General features: G+C 38.2%; 3 protein-coding genes and 1 non-coding gene across 6 annotated transcripts; 2 read left to right on the forward strand and 2 right to left on the reverse strand.

The window, feature by feature from the left end:
• Positions 1–3825: 3825 nt before the first annotated feature.
• On the forward strand, positions 3826–7998 carry LOC104244489 (cyclin-dependent kinase G-2-like). 3 transcript variants are annotated; one of them, XM_070174331.1, is made up of 9 exons: positions 3826–5580; positions 5821–5956; positions 6057–6145; positions 6228–6250; positions 6334–6442; positions 6535–6641; positions 6764–7170; positions 7287–7368; positions 7541–7998. In XM_070174331.1, exons 1-5 carry the CDS (start codon positions 4112–4114, stop codon positions 6345–6347), a joined length of 1731 nt encoding a protein of 576 aa, XP_070030432.1. In that variant the 5' UTR covers positions 3826–4111; the 3' UTR covers positions 6348–6442; positions 6535–6641; positions 6764–7170; positions 7287–7368; positions 7541–7998. The 3 variants fall into 3 exon arrangements, with proteins under 3 accessions (XP_070030432.1, XP_009798222.1, XP_009798226.1); XM_009799920.2 differs by lacking the exon at positions 6228–6250 and having other exon boundaries at positions 6764–7368; XM_009799924.2 differs by lacking the exons at positions 7287–7368; positions 7541–7998 and having other exon boundaries at positions 6764–7236.
• Positions 7999–13310: 5312 nt separating this feature from the next.
• Positions 13311–14483, reverse strand: LOC138868491 (uncharacterized). Its single transcript, XM_070146045.1, has one exon. It carries the CDS (start codon positions 14481–14483, stop codon positions 13311–13313), a length of 1173 nt encoding a protein of 390 aa, XP_070002146.1.
• Positions 14484–15167: 684 nt separating this feature from the next.
• LOC138869849 (small nucleolar RNA R71) lies at positions 15168–15272 on the forward strand. Its single transcript, XR_011400100.1, has one exon. It is a non-coding gene; the product is annotated as a small nucleolar RNA R71 (small nucleolar RNA).
• A 4065-nt stretch (positions 15273–19337) lies between these two features.
• On the reverse strand, positions 19338–19907 carry LOC138868492 (uncharacterized). Its single transcript, XM_070146046.1, has one exon. It carries the CDS (start codon positions 19905–19907, stop codon positions 19338–19340), a length of 570 nt encoding a protein of 189 aa, XP_070002147.1.
• Between the last annotated feature and the right edge of the window lie 4310 nt (positions 19908–24217).

The following is a 24217-nucleotide window of genomic DNA, read 5'->3' on the forward strand; positions in this document are numbered from 1 at the left end:
AAGACCTCTGATCTGCATTGACGTTAATTTTGAACTTCTCCTTATTTCGATCACGACTACGCCCTTTGGAAGACACCGAAGAGCTCAGTTGATCATCTTTTATTCTAATTTTTGATTCATAATGATTATGGACATCAGCCAATATAGTTTCCTGAAATTCCAACAAGCTTTCCTTCAATTTCCTGGAGACATCGGAGCTTAATGGATTGAGACTTTTGGTGAATGCTTCAGCTACCCACTCATCCGGTACTGCTGACAACAACATCCTCTCCTTTTGAAATCGGATCACAAACTCTCGCAATAGTTAATACTCTCCTTGAGTTTTCTAGCTTGGACTTTTCTTGCCCCAGTGTGAGCTTTAATGAAAGAATTTAGAAGCATTTTAAAAGTGTAAATCGAATGCTCAGGTAAAAGATAATACCAAGTTAAATCACTCTTCATTAGAGTTTCGCCAAATTTTTTCAATAGGACAGATTCTATCTCGTGCGGGGCCAAGCCATTTCCTTTTAAAGCCTTAGTGTAAGTTGTGATATGCTTTGATGGATCCGAAGTCCCATCATACTTCGGGATGTCAGGCATCTTCAATCTTTTCAGAATTAATTCCGAGGCCGCACTTGATTTGAACGGCAATTGTGTATATTTTTTTGAATCTAGTCCCTTTACCACCGGTGGTGCTCCCCGGATATGATCCATCTGAGCATGAAATTCCTTAGCATTTTGGTCAATTCGTTCATTTATTTCTCTCATGAATCTCATGAACTCGGTTTTAAAAGGATCATTAGCATTATTGTCGTTCCCGGATCCACTACCTACACCACCTGCCTCATTTTCATTAAAATCAAACTCCTTCCTTGAAAATATTACCGGTTCTTTGCACTATTTGATTTGCAGGCACCCTGGGAAGAGCTCGAATTCCTTCACTAGAATTATTGGAAGCAACCGAAAGTGTCTGCTTCAACTCCGTCATTACCCGATCTTGTCTTGAGAGATGTTACATATTTTTTTTTTGTTGCTCCCTCAAAATTTTGATCGTTTCAACAACATGTTCATCATCCGCATCATCAAGAGTTGGACTTCTCACATGCCGAAGATTTTATTCTTGGCGAACTGGAATTGTTTTATCTCCTTCGTTGCGAGTTTCACTAGTTCAATCATTTTGGAACACATCCCCACGCTCATTATTTGTTCCAACTTTGTAAGAATTGTTCACGTTGTTAGCTACCATATATGATTTTTATTTTACTAAAGAAAAGTATTAAAACCGCATTAGTAACAGATAAATGGATCAAAGTAATTACACAATTGTCTATGCCCCACTGTGGACGCAAAACTGCAGTTGAATTTGTAACATGAATTATAGATACGTGAATTATTTTGATCCAAGAATATAAAAAGTTAAGAACAAGAATGAATTGATTAAACAAACTTGAATAAATACAAGTGTGGCTATGGATTTAGCTTCTCTGGAAGCAATGATAAGAGCAATATCAAGAACAAAAGAAACAAAGTAGATTGATAGAATAAGAAAATATTTTTTCTTTTATGTAATGTTTTGTGTCCTATAATGAATGCAAATTGTCTTATTTATAGCTTTATTCAGGGAGTCAAGATTCTCAAATCAAGCTCTTATTTAATGTGAATAAAATCTGCATAACAATTGAACATTAGTAAAGAGATTCTTTGTAACGACTGCTCGTTGAATGCTATATTTTCCAACCGATGTCTTCCTTTCAAATCTTCTTTCTCGGTTCTAATGCCTCAGGAACTTATTCAACACCGATTACATGTGTTGCATCCGGTGCCAATTATTTTCTGACTCATACCTTACATATCTTTTCTTCCACGTGTCAACTCGTCGAACATCCACCTACCGATTATCAATTTCACCGCATACAAATATAAATACGTACTAATCAACTACTTGACAAAGGAAAACCCCTCCTAAAGATGCTCTTACTAGTACATTCAATAGCTTAATTAAGAAGACGATGTTCTGGTTCGAAAGGGAAAATAATGTTCTACCCGATAGGTAAAATTATTGTACTTAGCTTTAAATATTTTTTATATGATGAGAAGCGCATTCCTTCCTGTCATCTATTTCTACTAATTGATTGGTCAAAAGAGTTACTATCTTCTTTTCTTTTTAAATTTTTTTATTTTGTTACAAAAAGAAATATCAAGTCGATAAATAAAGAAGAGACATTTATGATCAAGTTTTGCGCAGAGATAAACCCGACACAGAACTTGAGCGGGCAATAAAATTCACTTATGGCGGATAGGGCACAAGCTTATTCACTTGTGGCGGATTTTATGAACTTAAGCAAGCAAGAAAATTCACATTATACCAAATTGAGGTGTTTTGACTTGTGAAGATTGCACTCTTGCATGGGGATTAACTGAATCTGCATATGCAAGGAATTTAGGAAGTAGTGAATGCATATTGTTCATTAGCCTTGGGTATGATTTGGCATATAAAGTCAGATTTCTCTATAATGATTATCTTCTATAATAACTTTTCACTATATCAACAAGAACATCTACAATGTAGTTCTTACGAGAGTTTCATTTAGGGAGAGAATTTCTCTCATAATTTTTTTTTTCTCTTTTGCATTAGTAAATCATATGTAGGTCACTTGACCAAATCAATATCAAAGTATTATGTTTCTTTAAGTTTAGAATATTTTTTTTTTAATATCAACCAAGCTTTCTGTGGAATTAATTTCTTGTTATAGTTTATTTTTATATCATTTACCTTTAACAGTAGTGGCCATCATTATGTAGGTACACTTTTTTATAGCACCGCTTCTTTATATCATACCTATTAATTTTGTCATCTATTACAACAGTGCTAATTCTGATCAAATTTACTAAGTTTCCACGAAAAGACTGAATCTGCCAAAAAAACTACAATTGTAGATTCTTCTACTTCTATTAAACTTGGAAATTTTATTTGTCAATTAGTTTTAAAATAAGCATGTGCTTTAGAGAGTTTAATTCTAGATACAATACAACTAGTTCACTGTATTAGCTTTTTTAAAATTTCAATTTGAAATATGAATATCCTATGAGATTTTAAATTTAAATATTTTATATTCTTTTATAACATAAAAATTTAGAAAAAATGACTTTTCTTACGTTATTTTTGCCTACATTACCCAAATAAGATATAAACTTAAATGCTATTATAGGTAAATAGTCGGTAGAAGTGTAATATATGAATAATTTATGTATTATATGTGCATAATTGTATATAATCAATATATAACCTATGTATATGACTAGAAAAAGTAAACAATGAATATAGCTAAAGATCCCTAAAATGCTAACATTCCATAACCCCTTACTAAGCATTGAATTTATTGCTGTAATCTAGCAGAAGAATTTGATTATTATACGAGAAGAGTGCAGGTTTAAGGCAATAAGTGTTCTAATGAAAGGTTCCAATATTGTAGACAAAGCAAGTTTTGCGTTGACTATGACGTTAAAAACTTATTATGTTAATATTTATTTTTAATATTTCATAAGTTTATTGTTTTTAAATTTTAAATATATCAGTAAAATACGACAACAAATATTAATTTTCTCATCTCAAACAAATTAGATAACAATACTTTGTGATTAGTTTTTTCTAAATATTGTACGCGCATAAGCGTCTTAAAGCTACTCTCCTTTTATTATTGAAAAAAAATAGTATATATATTTGTTCCTTTTAGTCTAAACGAACCATGAGCTTTTTCTTGTGGGGGAGATATTCTATTATTGTATATTCAGGGGAGCAAAACGAGGATACAAGAAACATTGTGGCCGTTCCTTTCAATTGCAGAAAACCAAATAACAATTAACAAAAATCTGGAGGCAATCTCAATTACAGTATAAAACATAGGAGGAGCTAATCTAAAAAGCCTCTTTACGCGGCCGCCGGAACTTGGTTGCCCTTTCGGAATCGGAGAAGACACCGTCGCCGCCTTTCATCCGTTTCTACCATCAGTAAGCTTCCAATTCCCTTATTTTCTCGAAGATAAGTTTTGTTTCTATTAGAGTCGGTGTATTGGTCTTGTTTGGGTGAATTTAGGGTTAGGGTTTTATCTTTAGAGGAGAATTGGGGATTTATATGGCTGCTGGAAGACATGGTGAATATAGGGACGACGAATTTAGGGGCCAGGGTTTGGAATTTGAGGTTTCAAGGAGGGAAGTTGGTTACTCAAAAAGAAATTATGATGGATTTCGTAACGGCGATAGCGGGGTTAGGCTAAGACGAATGAATTTAAAAGAAAGAGAGATGATGAGTAATTCAGGTAGGAGTGACCGTGAGCCCGGGGAATTATCATCGTCCAGTGAGAGTGTTTCTGATGATCAGGCCAGCAATTCGGACAATGGAGACCAGTTACTTGTACAGAGCAAAATAAGAAAATTTTCACCCGTTATTTGGGATAATAAAGATGCTAAGAAAGTGAATAGAGTGTCAAATATTCGTACAATTTCACTGGCAGCTGCTAAGGTGCAGAACTATTCTATGACTAATAATAATACAGAGCAGTCCCAGCTTAGGGTGAAGGCTATACCTGTTTCCCACGAAGCTGCTTCTGAATTTCCTGACCACATATCTTTGACGCCTCCTGTTGAGGTGCAATCGAGCAATGAACAAGAGGCTAAAATACTTGAACATGGTGAATATGTCCATATAAGAGCATCTCGATGGGTGACTGATGTTGATGATTTCCTAGTTGCCGACAATAAAATTCCTCGATTAAAGAGTAGGAAACTAGGGTCATGGTCGACTGAAACAGGTGGGCGTAGGAAATCACTGACCCCTGAAATTGGGAACCCCAAGAGAAATAGGGCGCGACCCTCAGAATCTGATGATCATATTAGGTCTTCTAGTAGAGATAGTTACCAGGAAAATAATTTAGACAAGAATGACTCCATGGATGTGGATAAGGACCGTAATTATGATGATGCTAGTGTTAGCCAATCAGATACAGAATACGAACACGAGCATGATTCTTGTGGTGTACTAGAAGCTTCGTTCCCTCCTCAAAGGAGCGTAAACATGCTTCAGGGGTGTAGAAGCGTGGATGAATACGAGAGGCTTAACAAGATAGATGAAGGTACATATGGAGTTGTTTACAGAGCTAGAGACAAGAAGACAGGAGAAATTGTTGCTCTAAAGAAGGTTAAAATGGAAAAGGAACGAGAAGGGTTTCCTTTGACATCTCTAAGGGAGATAAACATTCTCCTCTCTTTCCACCATCCCGCAGTTGTAGATGTTAAAGAAGTAGTTGTAGGGAGCAAACTTGACAACATTTTCATGGTGATGGAATACATGGAGCATGACCTGAAGGCGTTGATGGAGACAATGAAACAACGATTTACCCAAAGTGAAGTCAAATGCCTTATGCTCCAGCTTTTGGAGGGTGTCAAGTATCTTCATGATAACTGGGTGCTTCACCGAGATCTGAAGACTTCAAATTTACTGTTAAATAACCAAGGTGAGTTGAAGATTTGTGACTTTGGATTGGCTCGTCAATATGGGAGCCCCCTGAAAACGTATACTCAATTGGTGGTTACTTTGTGGTACAGGTGAGTTTCAATTCAATGCTTTTACTTGTTTTGATTTTAATTTATTCGAAAAGTTTTAAGTACATGGACATATTATTGTTGAGTTGTGTATGTTGCCAAAAAAGATTTCTGTTAAATTCTTCCTCTATCTGATCTTTTAGTGACAAGGATTGAAAAATTATTGCCAAAAAAGATTTCTGTTAAATTCTTTCTCTATCTGATCTTTTAGTGATAAGGATTGAAAAATTAGTATTCTTACAGGGCACCTGAACTTCTTTTGGGAGCGAAACAATATTCCACTGCTATTGACATGTGGTCATTGGGTTGTATCATGGCTGAATTGCTGAGGAAAGAAACGCTTTTCAATGGGAAATCAGAAGTTGATCAACTTAACAAGGTCTCTCTTCCAGCTGCTTTATTTTGTAATTAGTGGAGAGTTACTTACGGCTTCGGCGATGTAATTTCTAACACCTATTTGTGGGGTTTTCCCTTTCCAGATTTTCAGAATCCTTGGCACCCCAAATGAGACGATATGGCCGGGGTTTTCCAAACTCCCTGGGGTGAAAGTCAACTTTGTAAAGCATAAGTAAGTATTATTTTCTGCTATATTTTATCCCTACAATAGACAACTGGAGATTCATTTCTTTATTTTGTTACTGTTTTCCCAGGCTTCCAGCTTTGAGTGATTCTGGTCTGGCTGTCCGGCTTGGCTACGATTTCAGTTTGACAGCAAATATTTCCATGTTTCTGTTAACCCATGATTATTCGTTTCAGGTATAACTTGTTAAGAAAGGAATTTCCGGCCACATCCTTCATGGAACCTGGACTATCTGATGCTGGTTTTGACCTGTTGAACAAGCTACTCACTTATGATCCGGATCAGGTATTAATAACCAAACATATGTGAACTTGTAAGTTTGCTCTAAGCTAATCTTTCCTGCTCAAAAGCTTATTGTTTGTGGTGACAAACTGCAGAGGTTAACTGCTGAAGCTGCGTTGAACCATGAGTGGTTTCGTGAAGTTCCTCTTCCCAAGTCCAAAGAATTCATGCCTACCTTCCCTGCACAGCATGCGCAAGACAGGTTAATCCCGCGAACTTCAATTGTCAGTCATACTTGATTAGGAAAAAGTTGTGCATTATCAAATATTTGAGAATTTGTTAATCTCTTAAGGTGATCTTATCCCTACCTTATTCTGCTTTTAGGCGTGCGCGAAGAGTAGTGAAGAGTCCAGATCCGCTAGAGGAGCAGCGAAGAAAGGAATTGCAGCAGGGGGAGTTGGGGACTGGTGGCTTGTTTTGCTAAGATAAGTGAATAGCATGCAGTAACTGTTGGTGTTTTGTCTAATACTCAGGGTCGATGTGGTTGAGGTTAGAGAGCCATGCGTTGAAAGGAAGATGCAAAACTTGTTTTGACGATCACTTGTGTTATTCTTTTAGCAGGGCACTTTTGACAGTATATCACGGAAAAAATGCTTTGACTATTGTACATGTCTCAGATTTTGTTGCAGGTTGACTATCACTGGGCGCTGGAACCTTATCATGCAACTGCATGCATGGCTGGGTGGCATAGTCAGTTTATCTATTAAGGAACTGTTTCGAAGGAAACTCGTGTATGTAACATATTTCGATTAAACAATTTTCTCGCAATTGATTTGGATACCGAGTATTTTGGATTATATCGTATATTTAGCTACATATGTTTTGATCTTTATATTCTGTTTGCAAGAGACGGCGGTGTAAAGAAGAAAGGCACTACATAGATTTTTCATTGACGAAGAATTTCACAGAAAAGTATTGCACATTTAAAGGTAATGATTAGATCTGGATATCCTTAATATAAAACAAAAAAACAATAATTGGATCTGAATACATGGATAGTGATAGAAGATGTCATATATGATCACTTATCTCTTGGCCCTTCAGTGATGTTTACTTCTCATTCGTTCTTTTGGTTCTTTTTACTTGCATTCTTTGGTGAAGTTGCACAACCACTGTCTGCAACGAATCCGATATGATGGATGCAAGAATTGTCTTTTGAGATGACATGTACCCTTTGCGATCTCAAACGTCATAACACTGGCAGAATTGGGTAGACATGAGAAGTCAAAGCTCTGTGCGAATGTGATGACAATTGTGGTGAAGTTTCTTAAAATTAAAAGATATTGATATTGGTGACTTGGGATGCTTAAGTAGCCAAATCTGATGGTGATTTGTGGTGTAGAGCAGCTTCTGTTGCAATGATTTCCTTGTTGTGTAGGGACTGCTATCGTTATCTCTAATTTTTTACACCAGATCGTGAACTTATTTAGCAAAGAATGTAAATGGCGATAATGAAATATACTGTCAGTAGCTGTCAACTGACACTATTTAGGTTGATTAGTCGTCTGTTAACTTGTTCCTGGATCCGTTTTGTGTGTTCAGTTCGCGATTTTTCTTGAGCTTTGTTTTTTATGTAGTGCCCTTGAAAGTATGGCAGCTGTCTAATTATCTGACTTGGTTGGTCACCAGATGACGAATTTAGTTATCTACTTTTTCTGGTTTCTCTTTTATTTTAAATGGTGCCCACAAGATTTCCAATTTACAGTAAAATTAAAAATGCAAATGTCAGTGCAGTGCCAAGGCAAGCAGGTTGAGGGAGCTTAGCTACGACCTGACATATGTAAAACTTCAAATTTATTTTCCGTTCAGATTCTCATTTTATCTGCAAGTGCAGTGAAGGTACTTTACTTCCCTCATGTAAGAGTCGTATAATGCATGCTTTGATATCTTTTGCATCCTTTAGGAGGTGTTCTGTTTTGTCCATAAGATAGAATTTCAGACTAATTAAGTTGTGGATATTTTTTCCTTATCGGATTGTATCACAGAATGTTTAGTTATTCTTATGTTCTCTTCTCGGGTTTGCCTGCCATGACAACAATGCAAATCATGGTTTATCAGCTTTATTTAATATTTTTGTTTTTTGATTTAGCTTCAGAATGTCATTGGGATGGATGACTGCTAGGTTTATTTATATAGCTGAACACAGCTGATTAGTTTGACCTTTTGTTTTCTCTGTCATACGCATACATGGAAACCTTTTGTTTTCTATGGCATAGGCATACATGGAAACGGAAGGGAAAGACTATAATCAAACGTGTTGCAGTAAATGAAATGGTTTATTGAATGTTTCAGCAAATTCTAGCTGTTTCGAGAAAGCGCTGTGACTGAAAAATGTAGATTTGTTGTTTTTAAAGCTAATATACCAATAGATAGGATACCTAGTGGCTAGTTTTATTAATAAGTCTCAAGTAATGAGGGTAGAAGGACTCTACAATGTTACAAGTGATAAAAACCATGTCCGGCGCACACTTAAGGATAGGTAATGTCATATTAATATTCATAGGGCAATAATGCGAATTCATACAGATTGACCTGTCATCTCTTCGGAACTCTAATGTGCAGGTTTGGACATTGTGAGTTGTCTAGGTTTTAAATTTGAATTTGAACATCACTTCCACTATGAAATGCTAAATTAGAGTATTATAATCAAGAAGCGCATTGCCCTCCCTCAAAATTGATCAACAGTAACATGGAAATCTTGTAGAAATTGCTTAATATCATCAATCACAGTATCAATGCTCCAAAGGACCTCTCATATTCCATCCAAGATCATCTTCGAGAATAATCACTAATGAGTCAGTCTTAATGATAACTGGTAGCACCTGGGGATAAAAACAATAACTTAAAAAAGCCTCCTTAATCGCAATTGCCTCAGCCACCATGTTTGAGACTTCAAAGATCTTCATAGCTTTGTCAAACACTAAGTTAACCTCAGTATTTCCAATTTCTTATTATTTTCACCCAGCTTATTTGCTAGTTACCTAGCTATAAAAGGATGAGGTTAGGTTACGACTCTAAAAGCCGAAGATGAAGTGAGTAAGGCTACTTAGAAATCCAGCTGCATTTCTCCCAGGGTTTGAAAGTTCACAGAAGGTTGGGAAATAGTACACCCCGTTCACTAGGTTCTACCACTGCAGGGCAGAATAGAAGAGATCTGGGTAAGGACGATGAAAGCGGGCCCTCTAATGCAAACCATGCGGGACCGTTCACTAGCTTACAAGATCCACTATAGTGGATCAGTCGGCTCGATTACTGATAACACCCAACTATGCCTTTTAAAGGACAAAGTGGTCGTTGCAAATATAATCCGGTTTTAAGTCCGGAATCGAATCCTCAGGGAACTAACCTATCTATTACACTCTTTAGCAATGTTATTATCAACTCAATCAATCTCTAGATGCAAGATTTTTTGCTCAATTAAGATTGGGTTTTTGTTTAACTACTTCAAATACTATGAAAAACAACAGTAAGCTAAAATAAAGATAATTCAATGATAAAAAGGTCTAGGGCAGTGATTTCCCCAATTGCTAGTTTATGTCTTGATGGAACCTTAACTTTTAAATCATAGAGTTCATCGGCTAGTGACCTTTGATTTCAACTTTAGTGCATCAACGAGCCCTTCCATGGTTCCACTCAACAGATACTCCCCAATCTCTAACCTAACTTCTTTTAGCTACTAAGTGCCTTAGGAGGTAAAGGTTCAATCAATATCAGATTAAGAACAAAATAGGGGATGACTGGTAATGTGGGTGCCAAAAGAAAGGTCTATAGGCTCAAAGGGGCTAGCAACGGAAAATTCTATTATTATGTGACAAGCACATCCATGATCAAGCAAGAAAATGCCTACGTCATCTCCTAGATTAGCACAACTTACAATTTCGCTTCAATTAACACACGGGGCAAGTTCTAGACTACACAGGATAGCATAGAGAATCACGAATCCTCACACACACGTTGCACATGATTCAATCAAGACGGTTCTGTTCAACTCTCAAGTCAAGCAAGCACAATTAAATGAGAAATTTAAGCAACATTGCACTATGCGGTATACAAGTCAAACAACCGAGAAAAGGCGTCACACAATTGGCTATTTACTTTACTTAGGCTTCACAATTCAAATCAAATACACGGGAAAACAGAATGTATGTCATAGCCTAATGTGCCAGCATCAACCATGTCAATGAGTATCTCAGAATGACTCAGTTCCTTTCTAAACTACTCCTAAAAAGAAATTAAAGTTCCCGGTTCGAGCTACATCCTTGGAAAAGAACTGGTTCCCAAAGAAAAACTAAGGATAGAACCAATTGTTGGTGGAAGTTTTGAATCAAGTTGTTATAATCGAGCCGGATTTATGATATGATTGTTCAACTACGTTTTGAATCAAGGTCTTGACTCTTCCGCTATAATCTCTCCGTAATACTCTATGAGGATTAAGAGTTATGGGTTATCGTAATTATCTCTCGATCAACTATAATAATTTACTAGAGCATTCTCTCGAACTACTCTAGCTGACAATATGTGTGCAACTCTAAATTATCCCACCAAAGTTCCGTTATCTCTAAACCCACTTTTAAGTTCAAGTAATGAATCTCTTCAATTACCCAAAAGTGGTGTTGTTCAACAGCTGTCTAACCTAATATTCTTTCTCAAACAATATAAGATAATTAGACATGATTGATCAAGGGCCCATTCAATTAATCACCATACAAAACGTAGTTAAACAATCATATCATAAATCCGGCTCGATTATAACAACTTGATTCAAAACTTCATCCAACAATTGGTTCAATCATAGAGTAGCACCTTAACTTTTAACCACACACTATACTCTTGATTACAATCAATACCGGCACGTAAGCATGAACACACAAAATTTCACATTCTTCCCGTTTAAGCATGCCCAAGTATAATATTTCAATTCAATAAATTCCAACAACATATTCGTCACCACCCAACCTCAACAATCGACTTGCAACCACTAAGCACCCTCAATTCGTGCACTTACCCAACAAGAAAGTTTACAACATTATCAATCATTCATGAGATCATGTGCCCTCACCAACAAACAAAAGAGTGAATATAGACTAGTTCACACATTCAAATATGCCTTTGAACATAATTTAAGGACATTACACAATTGAACCAAATTCACTCACTCTCACAAAGAGTTCATATGCATCCCGTGATCGTACTATAAGCTTACCCATAGTGTATATGTCTACTAATTTGAGCTAGCCAAATATAGGATCAATTAGGACTTTAAGGTTGTAATGTAGGCTAAGGGACGAGTATGATACATTTAGAAATAGTGGCTAACCCTCCTAAGCACTTTAATACATTCACAATTCAAGCTCATATTCTTCTCAACCAATTCACTTGCCATATACAACATAGTCCTCTTTTCAATTAAGCACTTCTATATTTCCACTAGCACAAATCAATAAGAATTGGTGGTGTGTATTTTTCTACGTACTTTCACTTATCATTTTTCATTTCTTTGAATTTTTCTTTTCCTTTTCTCCTCTTTTTTTTTCTTTTCTTCACACACTCCATACATTAAAGTTCATCGGCTAGTGACCTTTGATTTTAACTTTAGTGCATCAACGAGCCCTTCCATGGTTCCACTCAACAGATACTCCCCAATATCTAACCTAACTTCTTTTATCTACTAAGTGCCTTAGGAGGTAAAGGTTCAATCAATATCAGATTAAGAACAAAATAGGGGATGACTTGTAATGTGGGTGCCAAAAGAAAGGTCTATAGGCTCAAAGGGCCTAGCAACGGAAAATTCTATTATTATGTGACAAGCACATCCATGATCAAGCAAGAAAATGCCTACGTCATCTCCTAGATTAGCACAACTTACAATTTCGCTTCAATTAACACACAGGGCAAGTTCTAGACTACACAGGATAGCATAGAGAATCACGAATCCTCACACACATGTTGCACATGATTCAATCAAGACGGTTCTGTTCAACTCTCAAGTCAAGCAAGCACAATTAAATGAGAAATTTAAGCAACATTGCACTATGCGGTATACAAGTCAAACAAGCGAGAAAAGGCGTCACAAAATAGGCTATTTACTTTACTCAGGCTTCACAATTCAAATCAAATACACGGGAAAACAGAATGTATGTCATAGCCTAATGTGCCAGCATCAACCATGTTAATGAGTATCTCATAATGACTCAGTTCCTTCCTAAACTACTCCTAAAAAGAAATTAAAGTGCCCGGTTCGAGCTACATCCTTGGAAAAGAACTGGTGCCCAAAGAAAAACCAAGGAATACTACCTAGCTATTCTAAAAAAAATAAAAATAAAAAATAAATAAAAAAACAAAAATCTTTTTGGTGTTTTTTAAATCGGACTTTTATCCCTCAAGAAAATTGTTCAAAAGATCCATCGTCGGGAAAAGTCCAAGCTTTTTCAATTTTTTTTTTCAATTTTCGTTTTTTTTTACCTAGACTATGTCTACTACGAGTTCTAAAAGAAAAACTAAATAAAAAAATAGTTTTATACAATTACACTTCAGAAAGTAGTTTCCTCACCCCACACTTATATTATGCATAGTCCTCGTTGCATGATCATAGAGAAATATTAAAACAAGGGTGAGAAATACTCCGTGAGGCCCTCTCAGGCCTAGCTCAGACATGATCCTCAATATTAAGGGTCGGGACGACCCCACACTTAGGCTCAAACATGCTCCTCAGCTTCAACTTTGGGTACTCAGACTTCCCCTACTCTACAATATAAAAACAACACAAAACTTGACACTAGAAAAAAATAATCAATAAATAAAAGATATACAGGTTGGGTTGTCTCCCAACAAGCTCCTTAATTATAGTCGCGGCACAACTCTGCTACTCTGCTCAGGTTGGGCGCTTTCTCTTCTTCTTTCTCCCATGAAGTCTAGCCTTTTTGCACGCTCTCGGAAGGTCTCCTCTTTTATATTTGGCTCTTTTCTCAATCATCTTTACACGCTCAACTGGAAACACCACCTCCTCTAACTCAGTTGTCCCATCTGGATCACTATAATTCACATGCTGACTCTGCTCTATTCCCTTCAATTCGACCACAATAATCATCCACAAGTCCACATAATGCTTAGGGAGCTTAAGTGCCTTGTACACATTAAAAGTGACCTCCTCATCGTCAACTCTCATTTTTAACTTCCCTGCCCTCACATCAATAATTGCTCCACCGGTAGCTAAGAATGGTCGCCCCAAAATAATGGGCACTTCCTCATCTACCTCGTAATCAAGAACAATAAAATCAGCAGGAAGAATAAGCTTTCCCACTCTAACTAACACATCCTCAATAATTTCTTCTGGCATGACTAGTGACCTATCTGCTAACTGTAAAGTGATTGTAGTAGGTCTAAGCACCCCCAATCCGAGTTGCTTGAACAAAGAGGATGATATCAAATTTATACTAGCTCCTAAGTCACACAGGGCTCTACCAACTTCTTGTTTTCCAAGAGACAAAGGAATTGTGAAACACCCATGATCCTTCAACTTAGGAGGAAGTTTACTCTGAACTCTGGCACTGCACTCTTCAGTAAGTGCAACTGTTTCGAACTCTGCATGTCTTCGTTTGTTTGCCACAATATCTCTGAGATACCTTGCATACTTAGGCACTTCCTGCAAAATTTCCACCAAAGGTAAATTCACACTCAGTTGGCTCAAAATATCTAGGAATTTATTGTACTTAGCATCATCTTTTTGCTTCTGCAGTCTTTGTGGAAACGGAGGTGGTGGCCTAGTCTTAATTACTAGCTCAGGTCCTTTATCTGATTTCTTATTCCCCTCAACTGGCTTGGGAACTAATTGTCCTTCGGGATGAGCTATATTCTTCTTTTTCTTTGGAACTTCTTCTAATGCTCTTCCATTTCTCAAGGTAACTGCATTGACTTGAGCTTTAGGATTGAGATCCGTATCACTAGGAAGAGCCCCTATTGGTCTGGTATTTTGGGCTCTGGCAAGTTGGCCCACGTGGTGCTCCAAATTTCTCAGTGTTGCGGCTTGAGCCTGTTGATCAGCCATTATTTTTTGATTGAAAGTTTGTTGATCTGCTATTAATTTCTGATTGAAAGTTTGTTGATCTGCTATTAATTTCTGATTGAGGGCTTGCTGGTCGGTCATCAATTTCTTCTTCATCTCCTCAAGGCTAGCTTGTTGTTTAGCCTGAGGTGGACTGGATTGTTGTTGAGGTGCTTGAGGCCGATATTGATTCTGATTGCCTTGATTTCTACCCCAAGAGAATTTTGGGTGATTCCTCTAGTTGGGATTGTAGGTGTCCCCATACTGATTTGTTTGGCCTCGATTTGCATTACCCACAAAATATACAGATTCTGGATTTGCTGGGCATAAATTGCTCATGTGACCCTCTCCACATACTTCACAAAATATTTGAACTTGTTGCACTGGCTGGGCTTGTTGCTTGTTAATGATCATGGTCATCTGATTGACTTGGTTGGTCAGCGTAGAGACTTGTGCTGACATTGCTGAGACAACATCTAATTCAAGAACCCCCGGTGATTTTTGTACCATGTTCCTACCCATCTCTCCTTGCTAATCCGAATTGCTTTTGGAGAATTTGTTCAATAATGCATAAATTTCATCGAAGCTTTTCTCCAATACTTGACCTTCAGCTGCCGCATCGACTACAATTTTTGTTTGGGAATGGAGCCCTTCTATGAAAGTGTGAGCTAACACTTCATTCGTCTGATTGTGATGAGGATAGTCTCCGAGTATCCCCTTGAACCTTTCCCAAGCTGAGTATAAAGATTCCCTTATTTTTTGTTTGAAGGCAACTATCTCACTTCTGATCTTTGCAGTTTTGCCTGAAGGAAAGAACCTTGCCAGAAATTTTCTCGCCAAATCATTCCATGTTGTAATGGAATTAGCTGGTTCTGCCTTTAGCCATCGCTTAGCCTCGCCCAACAGTGAGAATGTAAAAAGTGTGAGCCTCACATAATCTGGAGTGACCCCGTTAGTGATATAAGTATCACTAATCTCCAAGAAGTTCAGAATATGCTGTTGTGGATCCTCGTGTGGAAGACCCATAAATTTCCCATTTGCATGAAGTAGCTGGATCATACTCTGTTTCAGCTCAAAGTGCCCAGCGATCCTGGGCTTCACTATACTGGAGGTGACATTAGCAATGCTGGGCATCGCCACCTCCTGAACAGCCATGGATTGCTCCTCTGCCATGTCCACAAGAAATTGAACAAGTGGCTGAATATTATTCGTGTCCCTTGCTTCCCTCAACCTCCTGTGAAATGTTCTCTCAGGTTCAGGATCAAAGCCTTGAAGTCGGTCTTGGCTTCTGAACCTACGCATTCAATCAAAGTTCCTGAGATCTGAGCAACAATCAAGTAACGTTAGACTCGATGAAATAAACAATTAAAGCAAAAACTAGCAAGTAGCTAATATTCAAGTCCCCGACAACGACGCCAAAAACTTGTTGCTCCCAAACGCACACACAAGTATACGTGGTCGTACAAGTAATAAAATGATAAGTCAGCGTCGAACCCACAGGGACTTATATCAACTACTCACTAACACAACAATATTGTTATTCCGTCAAGCTAAGTTCGAGTTCAAGAGTTTAATTATGCTAACTACAATTCTAAGTAATAACTAAATTCTCAAGCAGTAGAATGATTGTTATGTATTCAATAGAGACAACTATTCCAGGGTTGTGATCGATTCACCAATCCTATTGTGTTCTAATTAACTCTCCCTTTCATATAATTCACTCATGGTTGCTAATTAATCGATAAATGCTCTCATAGCCTTCTCCCGAAGTACTACTCACCTATTCTCAATAGATTAACGCCTATATTCCTATGAAATTAATCTATTAAGAACGCATTAAGATCACAATATTTAATTAAGCACGATGACTAGGTATATTCCTATCCTAACCACAAATTCGCTCCCCCTAAGGGTTAAGATCATGCTCTCTTCAATTCTTCTCTAATCTAAACACGGCTTTCCCAAGCATAACATAGATAGTAAATAGAACCTAACTGCTGGCCAGACAATTAAGCAATTAAACACAGAATTGAAGAAACAACCATATATTGGTGAATTATAATCAAGGTCAAGCTAATATCAAACAACAATATTCTTGGCTAAATCACAACCCCAGAACAATGGGTGTTTAGCCTCATGATGTAATCAAACAATTTCATAAATTTTGAATAATTAAAATTACTAGAAAAGATGAAAAAATCTGAGATGTTCTTGTGTGTATTTTTGCTCCAAAGTGCGTCTCCCCATGCTAAGCTCCGTCCAAAGTCCTCAAAAATAACGTTTTTATATGTATTTATACCAAGTTGGGTTGGGCGCAGACGAAAACACATTCTCCCGCGCGAAATAGGACTCTGGCTCTGTAAATTTTATACAGCCGCGCCGCACCCTGTGCCGCGCCATGCGGCGTGCTAATGGAGTTTATCAGCAGCCTCAACTTTTTGCATCAGGCAGCATTTTACACAGGCGCGGCGCGGCAATGTAATTTTCTCAGAGTGAACTTATTTCGTCCTCTTTTAACATCCGGACTTGGTACATGCCCTCCGAACACGATCCCGACTTAATGTCTTGGGATTTTACTCAGACTTCAAAGCTCCAAATCATTTGAATTCATTCCATAACGCCTACATAGATCGGAATCACTCCTAAAAGGCATAAAACTCATATTTAGTGTAAAACACTAGCGATTAAAGCTCAAAATCAATTAAAGTGCAATAAATTAGAGTGTAATAAGCGACTAAAATACACAATTATAGCCTATCATCAGTGAAGCATGGCAAGCCTACAAAACAGAATGATGATCTTTCTCGGGGATACACCACCGGATCATGTTATCTACACATATTTTAAACAATAGAGGGTCATCCCAATAATAATACCGACAATCACGAAAGAACTTTTTCTTTTGAATTGAGGAGAGTTCATAAGGTACAATACCACTTGCTAAATAATTAGCAATATCAGCATACCAAGGTTGCCTCCTCCATTGTCATTGCTAGTAACTGTTCATCCGGGAATGTCTCTGTTATATCCTCAACCTCTACCTTCTTTTTAGCTCCTTCCAACTTTGAGAGGTGGTCAGCTACTTGGTTTTCTATCCCTTTTCGGTCACGTATTTCCAGATCGAATTCTTGTAACAGAAGAACCCATCGACTCAAGCGTGGCTTTGACTCCTTTTTTTCTATCAGGTACCTAATTGCTGCATGGTCAGTGTAAACAATAACTTTCGAGCCAATCAAGTATGACCTGAATTTGTCGAATGCAAAAACAACAGCCAACATCTCCTTTTCCGTCACAGTGTAATTGAGTTGTGCACCGCTTAGCGTTCTGCTTGCATAATAAATCGGGTGCATCAGTTTATCCTTTCGCTGCCCCAAGACTGCTCCTATGGCATAGTCACTTGCATCGCACATGAGCTCAAATGGTTGCTTCTAGTTGGGTGTGACAATGATGGGTGCAGTCACCAATCACTTCTTCAGCTCCTCAAATGCCAACCTGCAATCATTAGAAAACACAAAGGGGTGATCCTTTTCAAGGAGTTTGCATAATGGGTTAGTAATATTGGAGAAATCTTTTATGAATCGCCTGTAGAACCCGGCATGCCCAAAGAAACTTCTCACCGCCTTGACTGAAGTGGGCGGTGGTAGTTTTTCAGTCACGTCAACCTTAGCATGGTCGACCTCAATTCCTTTACTGGACACTCGATGCCCCAGGACTATCCCTTCCTGTACCATAAAATGGCACTTTTCCCAGTTCAACACTAAATTTGTCTCCACACATCTTTTGAGCACTCTTCTTAAGTTGTGAAGACAGTCCTCGAATGAATCTCCCACCACGGAGAAACCATCCAAAAATACCTCCATAGTATCCTCCACCATGTCTGTGAAAATGGCTAACATGCACAGTTGAAATGTTGTCGGTGCATTGCAAAGCCCAAAAGGCATTCTCCGAAAGACGAAGATGCCATACGGACAAGTGAAGGATGTTTTCTCTCTATCTTCGGGGGCTATTGATATCTGATTGTACCCCGAATATCCATCCAAGAAACAAAAGTGCGATCGCCCGGCCAGCCTGTCCAACATTTGGTCAATGAAAGGCAGGGGAAGTGGTCCTTCCGGGTGGCTGTGTTTAATTTTCGGTAATCCATGCAAATCCACCATCCCGTGACTGTAAGAGTTGAGATCAACTCATTGTTCTCATTTTGCACAACAGTCATTCCCCCCCTTTTCGGCACACAGTGTACAGGGCTGACCCAATTGCTATTAGAGATGGGGAAGATGATTCCCGTATTTAACCATTTGATCACTTCCTTCTTTACTACCTCTTTCATGTTCGGGTTCAGCCTTCGTTGATGTTCTTTGGAAGGTTTGTGCCCTTCTTCCAAGAGAATCTTGTGCATACAGAAGGCTGGGCTGATACCCTTTATGTCTGCCATGGTCCAGCCAATGGCAGTCTTACTTTCCTGCAGTACCTGTAAGAGCTGTTCTACCTGCACATCTAGCAAATCGGATGATATAATAATAGGCAAAGTAGAATCGGGGCCTAAGAAAACATACCTGGGTGAGCTGGGAGCGGCTTCAGCTCCAGCTTCGGTGGTTCGTCTACTGATGGCTTTGCTGGAGGTGTAGCCCTTTTTTCTAACTCAAGGGACTCGAACTGAGGTTCCCTTTTCCAGAATCCTTGGCCTTCAAGTGCCATGACCCACTCAGCTAACCCTTCACAATCCATCTCTTCTAAATTTGTTAGACATACCTCCAATGGATCTTTAGCAGTCAGGGTGACATCATCTTCTTGCAAGATCACATCCACTGCCTCCACTAGAGAGCAATTAGCATATTCACTAGGTCTCTTCATAGATTGCTAAACATTGAATATGACTTCATCATCGTTCAGTCTCATTTTTAATTCCCCAGTCTCACAATCGATTAGTGCTCTCCCAGTGGCCAAAAATGGCCTACCTAAAATGATAGGTATCTCCTCATCTACCTGACAGTGAAGAATAACAATGTTTGAAGGGAACACGAACTTCCCCACTTGCACCAACACATCATCAAGAATCCTAGTAGGCCTTTTTACCGTGCGGTCAGCCAGCTGCAGCAGCATCGAAGTCGATCTAGCTCTACCAATGCCCAGTTTGGTGTATACATCCAGAGACATCAAATTTATGTTGGCTCCCAAATCACATAATGCCTTTGCAAAGGCATAACTCCCAATCTTGCATGGAATAATGAAGCTACCTGGGTCGGACATCTTTTGAGCCATCGGTTTGGTCACTACTACGCTGCAGATCTGCGTTAGAGTCATTATGGATAGGTCCTGAAAATCAAACTTCTGTGACATTAGGTCTTTCATCATCTTCGCATAACCTGACATCTCCCTTAAGGCATCAATCAAAGGAATATTCAACTGAATTTGACGCAACATCTCCATGAATTTCTTGGATTAATCTTCCTTCTTTTGTTTTACCAGTCTCTAAGGGAATGGTGCAGGTATTACCCTTTGTGCATTGCTTGCTGGCTTCTTTCTGTTGGGGTTCTGTGGTACAAGAGGCACCACTTGTCTTGTTCTGCAGCTTGTTCATTTATCTTAGTCTTACCCTTTTCATCTTGACCCTGTTCAACCACCACTTCAGACAGATTTGTTGGTTCATATACCTCTAGTGGAGTTGGAATGGCTGGCGTATTCTCTTTACTGGCTAGTGCAACCTCCTGCTCTTTGTCTAAATCTCTCCCATTCCGGAGACTTACTGCCATCAGCTGATTCGGGTTTTGCTCCTTGGGGTTAATATTTGTATCTGCTGGCAATGTTCCCTGGGAGCGGTTGTTTAAAGCCATAGACAACTGCCCCAACTGAGTTTCAATGTTCTTTATAGCTGAATCATGTATTGCCAACTTTTCTTGCATCTTACCATTTGTCCCAATGAGTTGCTGGAGCATCCCCCTGATCTCTACCATGTTGTTATCTTGCTGCTAAGGAGGTGGCTGATATGTCAACTGTTGCTGGTTCTGCTGTGGGTAGCCCTGTTGTCTCTGGTGGTATGGCACCATTTGGCCTTGAGCTTGCATGCCCCCAGGCTGAGGCATGTTAGGTCTGTATTGCTGAATTGGTACCGGTCTCCACTGCTATCCTCCTTGTCTCTGACCCCCAAAGTTGTTAACATAATTCATATCTTCCCTTGCCCCTTGATTTTCACCTTCTCCGCTCCATGAACACACATAAGACTGAGTAACACAGGGTGTACACAGTACTCCATTTGTTGTGTCAACAATATGCACCTGTTTGGTACCCATCTAGTCTATCTTCTTTGTCAAAATACCCATCTGAGTCATGAGTGTGGCCATGTTCTCTGCATGCGAATTATTTGGGTCAAGAGGAATTGAATGCACTATGGGTGCCAGTGTTGTACCTCTAGTCATCCACCCCGAATTCTGGGACATCTTGTCAAGAAGGATTTTGCACTCGGTGAATGTCTTACTCAAAAATGCACCTCCAGCTGAAGCATCCACATTGGCCTTTAGATTGTCAGCTAACCCCATGTAGAACCTCTAGCCAAGCATCTCGTCTGGAATGCCATGGTGAGGACACTTCACCAGCATCCTTTTAAATCTTTCCCAAGTTTCTTGCAAGGTCTCAATTGGCTGCTGCTTGTACTGTAATATTTCATCAATCTGCCTTGCAGTCTTGTTGGGCGGGTAGAACTTATTCAGGAACTGCTTTACTAATTCCTCCCAGGTAACAATGGAATTGATTGGGAGCGAATTTAACCAAGTCTGAGCTTTCCCAGTCACAGAGAACGGGAACAATAATAGCTTGATAGCTTCTGGGGTCACATTTGGCTGCCTTTGAGTCACACAAATTGACAGAAAATTTTTCAAATGTTGCTGAGGGTCTTCAATGTGTGACCTGGAGAACAATCCCTTATTCTGCAGCAGATACAACATGTTGTTGGTGATCTGGAATGTCTCCGCTTGAATTGCGGGCATAGCTATGGCAGTTTCCAGGTCGTCAGCTGTGGGTTGAGCCCAATCATAAAGTGCAGCTTCTGGCATAAGAGTTGCCACCACTCTGATATTTGGGTCAGCTGGCTCATCCCTGATGTTTCCATTGACGTTCTCTACGTCACCCATGTCAATTTCAAGCTGGTGTGGTTGTTGTGATTGTTAGATCCTCTTGTTGGCACGGTTCAATGCCCTGAATGTTTTCTTGGGGTCTGAAAGTCCTTCAAGCAGTTCTCCAGTCCTCGAAGAATTTCTAGGCATACACCTGAATTCCACAAGAGTTCAAACGTTAGAATTTCAATAAAAATTGTTTAACACCTTTGGAAATTGATTTGAACTAATAATTTTAACACTAATTCTAAGTTGTAATAAATAACACCGTTAGTTCCCCGGCAACGACACCAAAATTTGATAACGCCCAACTATGCCTTTTAAAGGACAAAGCGGTCGCTGCAAATATAATCCGGTTTTAAGTCCGGAATCGTATCCTCAGGGAACTAACCTATCTATTACACTCTTCAACAATGTTATTATCAACTCAATCAATCTCTAGATGCAAGATTTTTGCTCAATTAAGATTGGATTTTTGTTTAACTACTTCAAATACTATGAAAAACAATAGTAAGCTAAAACAAAGATAATTCAATGGTAAAAAGGTCTAGGGCAGTGATTTTCCCCAATTGCTAGTTTAGGTCTTGACTCTTCCGCTATAATCTCTCCGTAATACTCTATGAGGATTAAGAGTTATGGATTATCGTAATTATCTCCCGATCAACTACAATAATTTACTAGAGCATTCTCTCGAACTACTCTAGCTGACAATATGTGTGCAACTCTAAATTATCCCACCAAAGTTTCGTTATCTCTAAACCCACTTTTAAGTTCAAGTAATGAATCTCTTCAATTACCCAAAAGTGGTGTTGTTCAACAACTGTCTAACCTAATATTCTTTCTCAAGCAATATAAGGTAATTAGACACGATTAATCAAGGGCCCATTCAATTAATCACCATACAAAACGTAGTTGAACAATCATATCATAAATCCGGCTCGATTATAACAACTTGATTCAAAACTTCAACCAATAATTGGTTCCATCAACCCTAGATAAGTGTTTATCTACTCATACCAAAATAAGAGGAAACTACTAAATTGTTCATAATGTAAAATTGCAAGAATTAAAAGGAGATAGAAAAATTCTAATGTTTGGTTGATCTTCTCACACTTGTTCTTGCCTCCAAAAATAGTTTTAAAAAAACTTGGAACAATCTTGGGCGAGTTTCTAAAGCTTATAAGGGTTTACAAAAGTTTTTCCGAAATTATACTTTGGTCCTCAAACTTCCAGCAACGTGAACAGTGCACCGCGGTCGACCGCGGTGAGAGCTGACCTTTCTGCCTCACGATTTTAATCTATCGCGGTTCACCGCGGTCGCGGTGGACTTCTTGCCCAGGCCATTTTCTGCTTCTTAGTGCTCGGGTACTTCTCGAGTGGGCGTTTTCTTCACATTATCGCCTCCAAAATACTCCATGTTGCTTCCTTTCATATAATATTCCCTGCGAAACAAAAGAACACTATTCAGAGCATTTTATTAGCAATTTATCTATAAAACAACAACAAGGTATGATCATATTAAGACGTAAATATCAACTATATAGCCTACTATCAATTACCCTTTTTGAAGTTTGAGGATTAATTTCTACCAAGTGATGCTGAAGCGGAATTCATAAAAAGGTCTTGGCAAAGTTTTTAATGAGAAAGTGCATGAAGGAGTTTAACCAGACCATATCTGGCCATTGAGTAGGTATATCTAGCAGCCAGAGTTTCTAGTCATTTTAATTTTATTAGAGTTCCCTTGATTTTGAAGCAGGTTATGCATGAATTGTAAAGTGTGGAGTGGTAATATTTAAGTATTTTTATAAAATAAATATTTATTATCATAGAAACATATAAATTAATAGTGTATTTATATTATGGATTTGGCTCGATTGTTTTCTTAAATATTATCGATTTTTTAAAATGAAAATCAAGTCAAAAAATGTGTCGGTTTCTTTAGGTCGATTTGGTTTAGTTTTTGATTTAATCCTTTTTTTTTTTTATTGAACACCACTAATCACAAGTCAAACTGAACATTAACAAAAGTTTATTAGCTCCTGTATTATTTTGTAAAACAATGCTCTGACCTTTTACAAATTACCTTGACCTGTTAGGAAATCTATTTACCAACAGAAAAGATGAAAGCGAATCTGACCTTTCCTTTTCCATGTTAATTCTTAAAAAGAAAGTTTAACCAATATAGGAAACTAATTATGGAAAAGAGAACATTTCCTAATAGGAAACTACCTATGTTTTACAGCTTTAGGAATCCTTACATAAATAGCATTTGTTTTCATCTCTCTCTATAAATATATCAGACCTTCAAGAATTCTAAATTGGAGTATTAATTCAAGCACCACCCATACTTGAAGAAGACGAGAAGAGAAAAGGAGTATTTTAAGTTACTTGCACAGACAATATAATAGCGAGGTTAGTTATTATTCTTATCAGGTTACCGGTTTATATGCTTATTACAAATTTATGTATAGTTACTTTAGAGAAAAGAGTTAAATTTGCTCTTATACTATTCGAGATTGAGCAACTTTACCTCCATTAGACTCTTGGTCTATTATTACCCATACCGTGGGAATTTGTCTGTTTTTATTTTATTTTATTTTGGACACGGGAACAAGGGCAAATACGAAACAA

Source organism: Nicotiana sylvestris, chromosome 5 (assembly GCF_000393655.2).
Source record: "Nicotiana sylvestris chromosome 5, ASM39365v2, whole genome shotgun sequence".
NCBI lineage: Eukaryota > Viridiplantae > Streptophyta > Magnoliopsida > Solanales > Solanaceae > Nicotiana > Nicotiana sylvestris.